The sequence below is a fragment of the Canis aureus genome, chromosome X, assembly GCF_053574225.1.
Source record: "Canis aureus isolate CA01 chromosome X, VMU_Caureus_v.1.0, whole genome shotgun sequence".
Classification (NCBI taxonomy): domain Eukaryota; kingdom Metazoa; phylum Chordata; class Mammalia; order Carnivora; family Canidae; genus Canis; species Canis aureus.
The window spans coordinates 18,576,170-18,591,768 of NC_135649.1; the positions used below are offsets into that span (position 1 = coordinate 18,576,170).

At 45.5% G+C, this 15,599-nt stretch overlaps 1 protein-coding gene across 2 annotated transcripts in view; it reads left to right on the plus strand.

The window, feature by feature from the left end:
- Positions 1-15,599, plus strand: part of PABIR2 (PABIR family member 2) — a 214,588-nt gene that overhangs the window by 158,996 nt on the left and 39,993 nt on the right. The window contains exon 11 of one of the 2 annotated variants that reach the window (XM_077889114.1): positions 11,250-11,321. The exons of the other annotated variant lie outside the window; for it this stretch is intronic. Coding sequence (XP_077745240.1) covers positions 11,250-11,321 — 72 coding nt within the window. The remainder of the gene's footprint in view (positions 1-11,249; positions 11,322-15,599) is intronic. 2 annotated transcript variants of the gene reach the window in all.

Below are 15,599 nucleotides of genomic sequence, written 5' to 3' on the forward strand. Positions count from 1 at the left end.
TGGGGACCCTAGTCCTTCTGTTCTTTTCACATATGTGGAGTCCCCAGGGAGCTCTTGCTGACCAGTAGGACGGGACTCTAGAGCTATGAACTAGCGTTTGGCTGTCCTAATCCTCTGGTCTCGGCTCAGCTCCCACCACCTGGAGGTGTCAAACAAAGCAGTGCCAAACAAAGATGTGAGAGTCTCCTTTTCCTAGCCATGCCTGTTTCGTTCCACCTCGGTCTCTCTGCAGCTCAGGAAGGGAGGGGCAAGAGCAAACCATGGAACTTTTCAAAATCCCGTTTTCCAAAAGCTAAATCAGATTCCTTCTGTGTCTCCTGCACAGACTGCATTAGTCTGGGTAATGTAAACACTGTGAGGCCACAGCTGTCTGCCAGCTGCGATGCTGAAGCCCATTTCGGGGGGCATGAAAAAACCTGTCTGTAACTATCACAGACGAGAAGTGTTAGCTAATGAATGGTCCCTGCTGAGTCCAGAGCCCAGCTGAGTTATTTCAGTCTTGGGCCTTAGCAGAGATTTTTATTGGGTAACAAATCTCAAATGCTTCAGTCACCCTCTAGACCCCAGATTGGAGCTGGTCCCTCAATCCCCCCAAAACTAATTCACTCCAGGGACATTCCTGGTTGCAGCTCAAGAATCTCAGCATTTGGAGTGTTGGGTGATTGCTCAAGGAGGGGATGGCAGAGGCTTAAATGATCACATGAGCCCTCCTAGGCTCCCTGGGGTAGTGTGGACAGTGGTGTTTTCCAAGAGCAGGACTGTCAATGGCTTTCATCAGGGCCAATCAGCTTTGAGTGGCCTGACTGAGGAACAGTTGGCTTTGAGTTGGGCGCCACTGTTTCTGCTGGGCCTCAGCCTAATCCTCTGGTTCAGGCTGGCACCTTTCCTACTGTTCTTACTCCTCTAGCATGGGCTCAGGTCAGGGGAAAGACCACAGGACCAACATAACACCAGCTCAAAGGAGATGAGGGCTAGGGCCCAGCCATTTGGGAGACATTGGCCTAGAGTGTGAACACCTCATAGCCGTACCCTCTAGCCTTTGTAGGGTAGAAGCAGGTACCTGATTATCAGCCCCTGTATATGTGCACTGTCTCAGAGCTGTCTGTGAATTAGAGACACACAAAAGAGAAGAAAATGCAAAACCCAAACCAATGACTTTTTTATTGTAAAATATAAACAGCACAAAACTTACTGCTTTAACTGTTTAAAAGCATGCAGTTCAGGGCCATTTAGTGTATTTACAATGTTGTGCAATCATCACTTCTGTCTAGTTATGGAACATTTCATCACCCCAAAGGAGACCCCATACCCATTAAGCAGTGACTCCCCATCCCACTCACCCCCTAGTTCCTGGCAACCACTAGTCTGCTTTCTGCCTCTATGGATTTGACCATTCTGGATGTTTTACTTAAGTGCACACAGGGCACCTGAGTGGCTCAGTTAAGCATCCAACTCTTGATTTCGACTTAGGTCACGATGTCAGGGTCGTGGGATCGAGCCCCGCATCTGGCTCTGCACTCAGAGGAGAGTCTGCTTGGGATTTTCCCTCTCCCTCTGCCTCGCCACCTACTCTCTCTCTCTCCCTCTCTCTCAAATAAATAAATCAATCTCAACTGGCCTCATATAATATGTGGCCTCTTGTATCAAGTCAGCATTTTTCTGAGTACCTACAATGTGCTAGCCACTGTAATAGGCTTGAGGGTCCAGCCCCAGATGCATACAATGTGCTATGTGTTCTGGTACAGTTAGCTCACCCAAGACACATGCTGGGTGATTTATTTGCACCATCCTGTTGAAGCCACACAATACCTCTCAGAAGTATAAGAATAATGTCTCCATTTTATTTTTTTCAGATTTTATTTATTTATTCATGAGAGACACACACAGAGAGAGAGGCAGAGACACAGGCAGAGGGAGAAGCAAGCTCCCTGCTGGGAGCTTGATGCAAGATTTGATCCCAGGACCCCAGGATCACAACCTGAGCCAAAGGCAGACGCTCAACCACTGAGCCATCCAGGTACCCCAATGTCTCCACTTTAAAGGCAAATAGTCTGAGGCTCAGAGAAATTGAGTAACTTAGCCAAGGATACACTAGCAGTTTAGATTCCAACTTAAGTCCTTCTGTTATTTATCATGTATTTAGCCCAACTTAGAGCCAGTCTGCTTACTTAGGGCCAGCATACTGCCTTCATGGTATGTGCTGCCTGCCCTGTCTTGCCTGCCCTTAAATCCCCGCTGTGACAGACCCCATCGGCAGGAAAATAATCTCATGAGGCCCTTGTTAAAATACCCAGGTGCTGCCAGGGATGGGAGCCTGGCATGAGCGCCCCTAGTGTTCACATGCCCTCAGGCACACCCACAGTTCTTAGTTCCCAGAGCACTGAATATAACCCCACCCCTTTCTCTCCCACTCATGACAGCATATGGGAATGTTAGAGTTATTTATAGAGAAATCCTTGAATCTGCTTGAGTTTATTTTTTTTTAAGTAAATCATGCACAAGCTTTGGTATTTGATTATCAGAAACAGAGAGTAACTGATTGTCAGACACCAGAGTGTACTGACATCAAAGATGAGAGCCTCTGGTCCAAAGACATCCTCCTTCCTGGCCCATCTGGAGTCCTCGGCGAGAGAGAACTCAGCTCAGTGGGTTCCCGTTTGCAGGTGAATTCCTGGATCAGTCAAGATCCCCCTGGGAACTTGCTTGTTTCAAACAAAGGTCTGGAATGGCCTTCATGAGGCAACCTCAAAGTCTGGGTACCTGATGTCTGGACTTTTGAACAGTGATTCTGGCTGCATTTGACGGGGACTATCATGTCCCAACCACGTGTGCAAGCAACAGCCAGGGCTTGACCCAAGTTCTGCAGTGAAAGTCAGAGAAAATGAAAAGGAAAATGGGAGTTGTTCCACTGTTTTATAGACTCCAGGATGTATGTTTAAAAGATCCACAAATGGGAGTGGCACCCCGGAAAGTTCAATGGAACTGAAAGAGACAAATATTGATACTCAACAGTCAGCTTCTACAATAATAATAGCACTGCCTGAATTCAAATAAGCAGAACAGATGTTCCTCATGTGTTATGAGTTGAAAATCATTCCTTCATGTGGAATCAGTTAAAATCAAGCTTGAGACTTAGTGTATGTTTAATATAAAAACTCTCAATAAAGAGACGTTGGAGGCAAAATCCAAGTGAGGGCAAGCTATAATCATCTGTGCAAATAATCAACTATTCAGCATTTGCCTGGAAGACATCCAGGATGTAAATGTGTGATGATGGCCATCACCGAGAATGGAGGTGGTAATGAGAGAAATGTTCTTCGCCATCAAATCTGACCAGAGCTCAGCATGTATGGTTTTTCTCAGCGTTAAGTGGGGCTTGGAGCTCACTGCTAAGGTGAGCCCTGGGAGAAAAAAAAGAAATAACAATTCTTTTGACATAGAATATACATCAGAAAATTTTTCAGGAGATGGGCTCTTAGAAATGCATGAAACAGTCCCACAGAATAATTAATTTCAATTTGAACCAACTCAGCTCATACACTAGGATGGGTGTGATAAGAGAACTTTGCCATAGTCTCTTCCTTCAGGACCCATCCCAACCAGACAAGAACCTAGCATCAGAGCTGTAAGACACACTAGGAACTATGCTCCAATACTCTTATTTCACTGATGAAGAGACAAGCACAGGAATCCCTTTGACATACCTGGGGTCACACACCAAAGCTGTCCACAGGCAAAGCTGAGACAGCAGCCTTGCCTTTCATGAGTCCACCCTGGGAGCCCATTCAATGAAGCAGGCAGAAATCAAAATGGGACATAAAGACATCATTTCTCTTTCACAATAATGGTATAAAATGAGGATCTTACAAGGGAAAAAAAAACAGAACTGGCATGCCCTTTCATTCCACAGCATGAGCTAACAGCCCTTTTTGTTTTAAAGAATTAGTGGAGTAAAATAGTCACCTGATCCCAAAGAAAAGAGACACGGAACAGGCAACCACAAAGAAACTCTTAATAAAGCCAGGAAAGGACCAAAGTCTTTGGGATGCTACCCTACAAGGCCAGGCAGGAAAGATTAGTGCAAAATAGTTGGGGAAGATGAAGGCATAGAGGGGTGTCATATGATTAAAGTCTGTAGAAAAACTCCTGGAGGCCATGGATCCAAGGGACGTGGACACGTCCTCCAGATTTGGGGGTACAAGAGAGGGGCAGACTTTGGAGTGCATATCGGAGGAAATAGACAAAAGGTGGCCTTGCCATATGCAGTAGGTTACTGAAGCAAGAAGGAAACATGTGAAACTTCTTCTTCCAAAAGGTGTTATGAAGTTACAAAGTATTTCTCAACTTCAAATGAACCAATTTCTGGTTTAATAATAAAAATAACAACAGTAATGATGAGTCCCATTTATTGAGCCCTTACTATGTGCCAGCCACCATGCCAAGCTCTTTACATGGTCATTTCATCTGAAAACTACCCTGTGACTATTTTACAGATGGAGAAACTGAGGCTTAGAGTGGTTAAGTCAAACAGCTAATCAGCAGTGGAAGCTACCCTCCCATTAGATTTCCCTTAATCCCAGAACAAGGAAACACTCCACCATCCTGCCTCCCATCTTTGTGAGAGCTCAGTTGCTTGAGACTCTGCCTCTGGCAGTAAAGAGATCTGGAAAAAGTGATGTTTTTGAATGTTAATTCCAGTTGATGGGAAAGACAAACTGGAAAGAGAGACCCTGGGACCAGGAAAACAGGAGACTGAACCAGCGGGAGGAAATGAAAAGGCAGGATTTTGTGAAATTTCTGGAAGGAGGAACTGACAGGTTCTGAAGACACAGGATCCTCCTGTGCCAGACTTTGTTTTATTTCATTTAGAACATCATGGAGATCTTTCCATGACAGTACATAGAGACCCATCTTACCATTCTCTGTGCTTAGGGTTCCATTCTGTGGGAGCACTGCTATTATAAATGCTATTTCAGTGAACACTCTGGAGCAAGAAGTCCTTGCGTCTTGGCACATATACAGTATCAATTCCAAGTAGTGAACCTTCTAGGCTGAAAGAAACATATTTTAAGTCTTGGTAGATTTTTTGGAGAATTTCATAGTTGAGATGATTCATATTTTAAAACAGGGATGGGAAAAGCCTTCTTTGGTAGGATTAGTGAAAAATATAGCAGATATAAATGGATTGGTTGCCATTCATAAGTGTAATAAGAAAGCACAGGGCCTTACATACCTTTCTAAACTGGACAAACATCAGTGCTGTTGCAGTTAATGACAGGAAGAAAGGGAACAGAAGGCATGGTAACCCTAAGGGAACCCTAAGGGAATGTTGACGATCTGGTAACTCGTTTTTTCATTACTTCAAGGAAGGAGACCTAAGCAGCTGGGTGGCTGTGGCTGTCATTGACTAGAGCAGACGGCCTTTCTCCAAAAACAGGACTGGCCCACTGAATGGAAGGCGATTTTCAGACATGATAGCAATGTGACGTTATTTGTAGTTTTGAGAAGGTTGGCTGTTATTTTTAGACAGGAGAGCCAAAGAACTCTTAAAATTAGCTCCCAAAGGGAAGAGACAGTAGACTTGAGTATTATTATTAAATATAATGGTCCAGTCCCAGGGCACCTGGGTGGCTCAGTGTTTGAGGGTCTGCCTTTGGCTCAGGTCATGATCCTGAGGTCCTGGGATTGAGTCCCAGATTAGGCTCCCAGCAGGGAGCCTGCTTCTCCCTCTGCCTGTGTCTCTGCCTCTCTTTGTGTGTCTCTCACAAATAAGTATATAAAATATTTTTTTAAATAATGGTCCTGTCCCCACAAAATGACATTTCACTATGCTGCTAAGAGAGTCAGTTCTGAGTGGCATATTCCCGGCACTAACTGCCTCTGGCAGAAAAGCTGCCTGGTCCCAGTGCCCAGATCCTGGGCATCGTGAACCACGTAAGAAGTAGGAAGTGGATTGGAATGGGGGAAGGATGTGGCTGAGAACTAGCTCTCTCTCCCAGATAGACAAGTGGCAACAAATGCAGGGAGTTTTTAGGAAGAAACCTGTGCAAGGAGACAATGAGCCTATTTTTAAGATTTTCACAGACTGGATCAGTAAGCAGAATACTACCAGGTTTCTTCATTCACTCAACAAATGTTTATTGAGCATTTACTATGTGCCAGGCACTAGGATTGGCATCAGGAGTCCAGTGTTGAACAAAACAAAAGTGGCCCCTGCCCTCATGAAGCTTAGTATATCACAGGAGAGATGAGTACTAAGCAAACACATAGATGAATACATAGCTGCAGATAGTAATGCGTACTTTAAGCAGAAAAAAAGAAATAGGTTCTGTGATAAAGAATATACCAGTAGGGCTTGGCTGAGGAGTCAGGAGGGCCTCACCGAGATAGCCTGACATTTAAAGTGAGTCAGGCATGAAGAGAGGGGGACAGGTGCTTAAAAAGCCAGGACGAGGGATGCCTGGGTGGCTCAGTGGTTGAGCATCTGCCTTCAGCTCAGGGTGTGATCCTAGAGTCCTGGGATTGAGTCCTACATCAGGCTCCCTACATGGAGCCTGCTTCCCCCTCTGCCTGTCTCTGCCTCTCTCTATATATCTCTCGTGAATAAATAAATAAAATATTTTTTAAAAAGCTGGGAGGAGAGCCTTTAAAGGCTGAGGGAAATGTGTGTGAAAGAACTTTGGGGAATCACTCTCAGAGTTGCTGGTCAGGCTCTAGAGACCCAGCTGGACAAATTGCCTCATGAATGTCCACAGGAACAGCTTGCATATGGGTCTGGCCAGTTCCACAGAGTGAGCTTCCATAGTATCCCCAGGCCCCGGAGCCTCAGAGCATCAGAGTCCCTGTGATTTCCACTTCTGCTCCACACTTGCCATCAGCAGGGCCAGCCTGCCTGCTGGACACCCGGGCCTCGCCTCGGTTAGGGTTTACGACTGAAGCAGCCCTAGCCTTCAGGAGAAGAACAAGCAGCAACAGAGGCCGAGAGCAGGAAGCAGAGCCAAGGAAGCAGGCCCTGCCAACAACTTCCGTGCCTTCTCTCTCTGTCTGCATGGCTGCCCAGGGAGCCCCCGGTGACTGTTTATGGTGATCTGTTTGTTTCACAACTGACAAAGAAGGAGGGAGCCCTTTCTGACATTTTTGCCCAGAGGCCCCAGATTTTTCAGTATGAAACTGCCAAATACGCAACTTTGGGGTGGATATTTGGCTGAATCACTTTGAAGGGCCTGTCAGTGCCTAAAATGGAAATTGTTAGAAAGCAGAGGCGGTCGGTTGCCAGCAACCATGAAATGGTAATGACCAAATCATTTATTTTTGCAACGAAATGTCATCCCCTAACACTACAAAGGCAGGGGTTTTTTTTTTTTCTAGCTTGAAAGTCCTGACTACCTATTAAAAAAAAAAACAACCTTCCAAAGTGGTTCTGTGTGCCACACACGTGTGCATACACGCCCTATCGTGCTCCCACCCTCCATCTTCCCGCCCAACCAAGCCTCTTCCATGTTCCTGGAGGCCAGCTGCAAGCTGGGATGAATTAAGACGTCGGCTGATTGTGAAAGGTAATCAGGCTTTAGCCACCCTATAAAATGAAGGGGAGTTCATTCGCTTATTTATAAGATAGTGTGTGGCCGACTTCACCCACATGGCAAAGTCTGTAGGCAGCAACAGACTCTACCCAACAATGTGATGTGGGTCTTTTTTTTTTTTAAGATTTTCTTTATTTATTCATGAGAGACACACAAAGAGAGGCAGAGACATAGGCAGAGGGAGAAGCAGGCTCCTCACAGGGAGCCCAATGAGGGATTCGAGCCCAGGACCCCGGGATCATGGCCTGAGCCAAAGGCAGACATTCAACCACTGAGCCACCTAGCACCCCATGTGTCTGTTCAAGTCTAGCTGGAGGAGACATGACCCTCCTCCATAGAAACCCTAAGGTTTCTATCTGCTCAGTAGCAGGCAAATCAGGCAAAAGCTCTAATTCTATATCTTTTTATTTTTAAACCCTGGTACTTTGTTCTTAGTTTAGGAGGAAGAGGCTGGAAAATACATTGTGGATTCACACTGGGGAATGAAAGAGGATCTGCTGTTTCTTTGAAAACAGCCATTAAGACCCTGTTCCCTAGGGCCAATTCCTGGCAGCTTGCCCCGCTGACAAAGCCCCAAGTCCTTCTTTACATTTTTCCATATTGACTCTCCTGTGAGGATCAGTAAAAACGTATACTACCATAAGATTCATTTTAAAAGAATACTTTACAAGCCTTCTGGCTTGAAAATATTTCAATGGTATCTGCACATTCAGAACTGAGAAGCAAGGTGGTTCCACTTGGCTCTCACAGGAGTAAGGTTTGAGAGGTATCTTGGGATTGTGGTCATTAGTCCTCAAGGTTTTGACCAGCTTCTTTCTCAACAGAAGTGGTTTTCCCCCAGAGCCCCTTGTGATTGTTGGTGTGGGATCCATTTCGTAAACAGGTCTGGTGTGAGGTTATGGGGACGTTACCATCTAGCTGTGAGCCTTGGTCATATGAATGCGGCAGCCCCTTGGCATCTCACTGCATTAGAGCCTGTTCTTATGAAACCCCTGTCCTTCGAGGGGTTATGGCTCTGGTGTTGGGGGGGATACCTTCCTTCCTATTTCCTCATATGGTGGGCTCAAGGGAGAATTATAAATTAGGTCAACTCTGTCATTTCTGGCCCTTTCCCCAACTTTTAATAACTCACTGATGCTCAGTCCACAGGCATCTGATCCCCTTCTCTCAACTTCAGTCTCTCCATCTGTAACAGGAAAGACTTTGAATTTGCTGCAAGTTCTCCCCAAACTCTGACACTTGGCAAATCTAATGGATTTACCAGCTCAGAGAAATGGGGTCACTTTCCAATGCTTGCTTTCTTTTGAGGAAACCCATCTTCTAGGATGATCTTTCCCTATGTTGTCCTCATAAGAGGAAAACATGACTCATTTCAGGTGATGGAGAGTCAACACTTGGCAGCTCTGCATGGAGAAGCCTTTTTCCCTGTAGAAGGGGCACAGAGTGCCACGGAAACCAGGCCAGGCACCTACACCTGGCCAGGGATGCAGGCACATGAGGCAGGTGGAGTGGGCAGTCTTTACAGGGGCCAGCATCATCTGTACCATCTCAGTCCTCCCAGGAAGCTGGCCCCACTTGGAAGTGTGATGGCTCAGAGCTGAGCCCTGGGTCAGAAGAGCAGCTGCCCTGCATACTAGTGGTTTAAGTTCATGAACCTCTATGTACCTCAGTTTCCTAATCTGTAAAATAGGAATAAGAACTCTACTGTTGTGAGGATTAAATGAGATCAAATGAGCATGTAAATTGCTTAGAACGATCTCCAGCATGTACAGAATAAATGTCCAGTAAATGGTAACTGTCTTCATCATAGGGTACTAGATATGTATCCAGGAGTGGAGAGGGTCACATTATAAAAGGTTCTTCTCTCTCATATGCCTGAGGACAAATCCTCTGAGGTGTCTGATCTGGAATAAGTGCCTTCTTCCTTTCTGCAGAACCAACTGTCCAGCAGATAGCCAGTCTATCCCAGCCTAGGGTCACAAGTCAGTGATAACAACCAGTAGGGTGGCATATGATCTGAGGAGAGGGAAGTGTGGTCATTGAAAAGTAAGCAATTGCTTTCCTTGCCTGCAGAGGATTTATCAGAACTCAGAACTGAAGGCTTTCAGAGTTGACAAAGGATCTTTTAGAAAAGAATGTTCCCTAGGGGTTCTCCATGCCTGCAGAGGTTCAAATGAGAGAAATCAGAGTGTGGTTAGACCCAGGGAAGACATGTGCATGTGGACATTTACCCACAGATGAATAAAATGATGGGCCAGGCTCCCAAAACAGGTCATGTAGTGTCTTCCCCTGGTAATTTCGGAAAAGAATGGCTGGTCATTGGTCCTAGATTGTCTCATAGACTGTTAGAGCAGGAAGAACCCTTGCAGGTCTCTTACTCAAGCCTTGATTTTAAGCCTGAGAATGCTAAGACCCAGAGAGAGGGGACAGTCGCCCTATGGCCGTAAGGCTAATTATTGGCAGGACCAGGATTTAAGCTGTAAGCCAACAGATCATGCCACTGTATCGTACTGGTCTTTTTAGGTACTCAAACTATTGTCCTTTCTAGTTCTGGAATGCTCTGTCATAGCAACATACTAAAAAGTAATTGAGGCCCACCCAGGGGACCTTGTAGGTACTGAGCAGCACCTCGCTTGCAGCTCCTCCAATGTAGCCAACCCGATTTTGGAGCTCTGGCTGTCAGAGCATTTCAGCCAAGGCTCCTCACTCAACTAACTGGTCTTCTAAGCTTACCATTTGAAAGCAGCTGTGGTTAAAGCAGAGCTTGCTGACTCAGCCCATAGAGTAAGGATGACTAAACACAAGAATTTCCTGTTGGGGGGGGTGGTGGAAAATATCTTTCAAATGCATTTGTTTCAGGGAACCATTCTGATCAGTCAGGACCTGGCCCACCGTGGGCCCGTGAGGAAAAGCAGCAGGCTGTCCCCGCTCAGCACCAACACAGGATTTGCAGATGTTTCCTTTCTTTTTGCTAAACAACACTGTGGCTGTCTCGGCACCATTTTGGTCTGGCCCGCATTCACACAGAGCTTTATCTGCCAACTGGTACAGCCCAAAGCCAAGGGGAGCGGATGTCTCCCTTGACCGGAGGGGCCTTTCACATTCCCCTGCTCGGAGGCCTTCCCCCCAGGGGTGAATGGGGCTGATCTGCTTTATCTCAAGACAGCTTCAATTCTGAGCCCACCTTGAACTCGAAAGAGAGGTTCATTTATGCTGACTGATCAGAAAACAGTGTGGGCTGGCTTCCATCCTCAGGGTGCACTCTGGGGAGTTTGCAATCTGGAGTAAAGTCATCATTTTCAGGTCTAAATACCACACAGACATTGGACAACTTTAGGAAACGAACATTGACCTTCAGTTGGATTGCTCACCAGCTTAAGGCATTAATTCAGTGAAGCTAAAATTTGGATAAATATTTCAAGGCTCTTGGCTGGGAAGGAGTCTGCCTTGCTCAATTAGAAAGTTGGAGACACCTGGTGCATTTTGGGGGCGACACATTTTTACAACTTGCAAATTAGAAAGGGGGGCGGGGAAAGAGGGAGAGTGAAATCGTCGGCCATCTTCTCAAAGCAATACACAACTCCAACAGTTCCGACATAGAGGAGTCCATAGAGGGGTTGAGTCCGAGGGGCTGCCTCATCCCCTCTCTCCTCTCTCCATCCCCAGCCGCGCATTCACAAGGAGGAAACAGAACCGACTGCCTTGGAGGTCTCAAAGAGGGTCAAGGATATATTTTTCGTAAGTGAATAACAATTTCTTATTCCAATGGGGGGGATGTTCTGGGATAGGCAATGTGGGGTCATGGAAAGGCATCTGGGTCTTGGAGGGGGGAAAGTAGGAGAGAGAGAGAGAGCCCCAATTCCTTGCCACCTGGCAGTGTGAGCTTGGAAATGTTATTTTACTTTTTTCCAAGCCTGTTTCAGATCCTGTAAACACTTAAGGTACATAAAGTGCCTGGGAATAATATGGCCTCAATAAATGTTTTCTAAATTTCTGAATTTCTAATGGTTATGGATCCTTACGTTTGTCCAACACATGACAGTGCATACAATATTTCTGTGTTCACTCTCTTTTTCGAATCTGGCAAGATGCATATGATGTAAGTGGGGTAAGGATTGTTACCTGTCTGATAGAGGGAAGTGAGGCTCAGGGAGGTAAGGAGGCTATACCTGCAGGAACAAGGGCTCCAGGTCCACCATTCCTTCAGACATTCTACACAACGTCTCATTTTCAAGTGTAAAGGTTTTTAAAGGATAAAATGCTATAGGATCAATGCATCAGATCTGTGCCTTGCAACTAAGTGCCACTTGTATGAGGGCTCACACACTGGTCTTGGAATGACTTGGGTTGGGATTATCTAATATTTTTGTAAAAGAACAATAGGACCTCAGGTTAGTGAGGAATAACACTTGGTATTTGGAATAACATGGGCCAGAGTTGAGAAGGTCAATTATAGACTCAGGCGAGTGAGCGAATATATACTTAGTCCACCCCCATTGGGTACCTGGCCTCTCATTGGAGCTATTAAATGCTTAACAGGAGTGGACTTGTGGTGTGAATGTTCTTTGGCTTTCCATGGGTCTTAGAACCCTTGACTCATGGTGCTGAGTGGGGCTGTTATAGGTCAGATAGTCCAGTCGCCATCTAGCAAAGCCACTCCTGTCCACTGAGTGGCTATCCACCCTCCAGTGACCAAAAAAACTTCTTACAAGCTCTATGTGTCATTTCTAGTTCTGTGCCCTGCCCAGTACTGATGATGATCATCTGCGCCATGATCGTTTCTGACTGCATGGCGCTCTAGGGAAACCCAGAGATGCTCATTGCAAATGCAGCTTATGCAGGCAAGTAGGCATGCTCTGGAAAGTTACATGAAAACAAAATTTCCGTAGAGCAAATCCTGGTTTTTGCATCCAAGGCTGTTGCCTAATTTATCACTTTTTAAAACATAGGATTAGATTTGCTTAAGCAGCAATTTTTTTAAAACCTAGGGTCCGTAATTCTTGGATGAAATATAGGAAGCTCTATGGATTTTTCTGAAACTGCACAAAATTGCATGTTTGCATATATACACAGTTTTCTAGGAAGAGAGTTCATAGCTGCCCTTGGATTCTCAAAGGGGTCTATCCCCCAAAAGGTTAAGAACTGTTGGCCTAGAGGAAGGTGGAACTGTGATCGTGTTCATGAACGTCATAGTTTGCAGCCCCAACCTCAGGTTTCTAGGACGGTAGCTTTGGTTTGTTGTCTTCCCTCCCGCTGCCTCAGAAGGATGGGTAGGATGGGTACCCATGGGGCATGCTGCCAAGTTTCAATCATCCCCTGCCCTATTTGCAGATTGGTGGCCACACTAAGAGTTTGAGTGGGGATTGTTGGCTGTACGGCTTGAACTTTGGAGGCAAACAGCTCAGTGATTTGGGGCATGTCGCTTCATCTCTCTGAGCCAGTTTCCTCATCTAATAGGTGGGGAAAATCGCCAAGGTTGTTGTGAGGATTCTAAGCATGGTGATGGCTGTAACGTGCTTGACACATAGTAAGTGCTTGATAAATAAAAACGTCAACAGTATCTCTACCAGGTGGACAAGTCCTTAAGAAGACCTAAAGCAAGGCACCTGGGTGGCTCAGTCGGTTGAGCATCTGCCTTTGCTCAGATCATGCTCCCGGGGTCCTGGGATGGAGCCCCACATCAGGCTCCCTGCCATACATGCTTCTACCTCTGCCCTCTGTCCCCACTCACGTGCTCTCTCTCTGTCAAATAAATAAATAAAATATTTTTTTAAAAAAATACCTAAAGCTCTTTTCTGGCTGCATGGACAGCTCCTTCTGGGGGCCACATTGCTGCCCAGAGCCATACTCAGTGGCCCATTTGTGGGCATAGGAACAAAAACAATTGCACCTTTGCCGTTTGGCCAAACACTGGCTTTGGTCTTTTTAATGCTCATTCTTTGCTAAACACTGTTGAGGGTCCCTGAAACCATGTTTGGTTATTGAACCCAGAAATTCTAGGTAGGGGTTCAGGCTGTGTCTATAGGAGGCCAGAACAACCGGTGGGGTTAAATCAGCTCCAGACCCTCAGTCTGTGCTTTGTCTGGGCAGCAATAATATTGTCTAAAGGGCTTTCTCAACCCTGCTCCTATCTGTCTCAGAACAACCAGTGGAGGTCAGCAGGGCAGGTGTCAGAAAAGCCACTTATTGGTGGCAATCACGTAAGCAAGTCTGGGGGTTTTGAGTACTTGGTGAAGATGTGATGTTTTGCAAAAAGGAAAAGAAGCAAAATGAGAGTGTTAGCAAGAAATGTTAGTACTGAGTATCAGTTTTTGAGTTTTGGGTTTATTGGGAACAAATGAACATAGCGCAGAGCTAGGCACATGGCTTCTAGAGTCAGATCAGGCTATGGCCAGTTCCACAGGAGGGGAACTCATGAAACAGTCTAACATGTCACTGGATGGTTTGGTATGGTCAAGGGCTGTAAGGCCTCAGAGGAGAGAAAATGTAAGTCAGAAAGCTTCTGAAAGGCAGGCCTTGGGTTTAGGGAGCCAGAGGAAAGAAAGAAAGGGTCGTAGGCAGATGAGCAAGAGCAGAGAGGCTGGACGGAGTGTGTGCCAGGGGCTAGAGGCACTTACACAGTAGCTAACCAGGGGGATGTTCAGGAAAGTAGCAGGAATTTTGGTTGGCATGGACCTGATATGGTAGGCAGTGAGGAGCAGCTCAGAGTGGCAACAGAAGGGAATTAAAGGGGATGAAGTCAGAGAGTCCAGCTGGGAGCCACAAATAAAAATCCAGGCTTAAATGGGCAGAATGGTCTGGCCTAGCATGAGGCCATGGGAACAGCGAGTGGGAGCTTGCTGGTCTCTGGAGCCTCTGCCTAGAGTATCACCAAGAGTCTTCTCTCTGCAAGGAGCAAATTGATTTTGTGTCTTTATTTTTGTTTCTTTTCATTTTCATTCCAGTATGGTTAGCATAAAGTGTACTATGAGTTTCAGGTATACAATATGGTGATGCAACACTTCCATACATTATTTGGTACTCCTTGTGATAAGTGTTCTCTTCACCCCCTTGACCTATTTCCGCCCCCCCTACACTCTGGAGATCACCATTTCTTCTCTAGAGTTAAGAGTCTGTTTTGTGCTCTCTCTCTCTTTTTCCCTTTCCTTGTCTTTGTTGTTGTTGTTGTTGTTTCTTAAAATCCACATATGCTATTTGTCTTTCACTGACTGACTTATTTCACTTAACATAATACTCTCTAACTCTACTCATGTTGTTACAAATGGCAAGACTTCATTCTTTTTGATGGCTGAGTAGTATTCCATTATGTATATATACCACCTCTTCTTTATCCATTCTTTGGCTGATGGACACTTTGGCTGCTTCCATATCTTGGCTGTTGTAAATAAAGCTGCCATAAACATTGGGATACATGTATCCCTCTGAATTAGTGTTTTCATATTCTTTGGGTAAACACCCTGCAGTGCTATAGCTGGGCCATAGGGTAGTTCTATAACTTTCTGAGGAACCTCCATACTGTCTTCCACAGTGGCCACACCAGTGTTGTCTAGCATAAGCAATGTCTCTCTCATACAGGACCACATGACCTGCTTTAAGCCAATCAGGCAAAATAACTTGCAAAGGAGAAAAACCAAGAGGTGATTCTCCATGTTACAGAATAGTTCTTTACCAAAGGATGCACAGAAGGCTCTTTGACTTGAAAATTCCCTTAAGTTTAGAATGCCTTCAGATTAGAACAGTAGTTTTTTTGAATTTAGAAAGAATGGTCAAAAATTATATGGAAAAATTTTGTTTAAATAGCTAAAAGGGGGTGGGGAGGAAACCAGTCACATGTCTCCAGTTGTCTTTCTTATGATCCATGGCACTGTATAAAACTTACAACTTCTGAAAATAATACTAAGCTGCAGTAATTTTAAAAATAATTTATAGGGGCGCCTGGGTGGCTCAGTCTGTTAAGCATATGACTTCTGCTCAGGTCATGATCCCAGGGTGCTGGAATAGAGCCCCTCGTCGGGC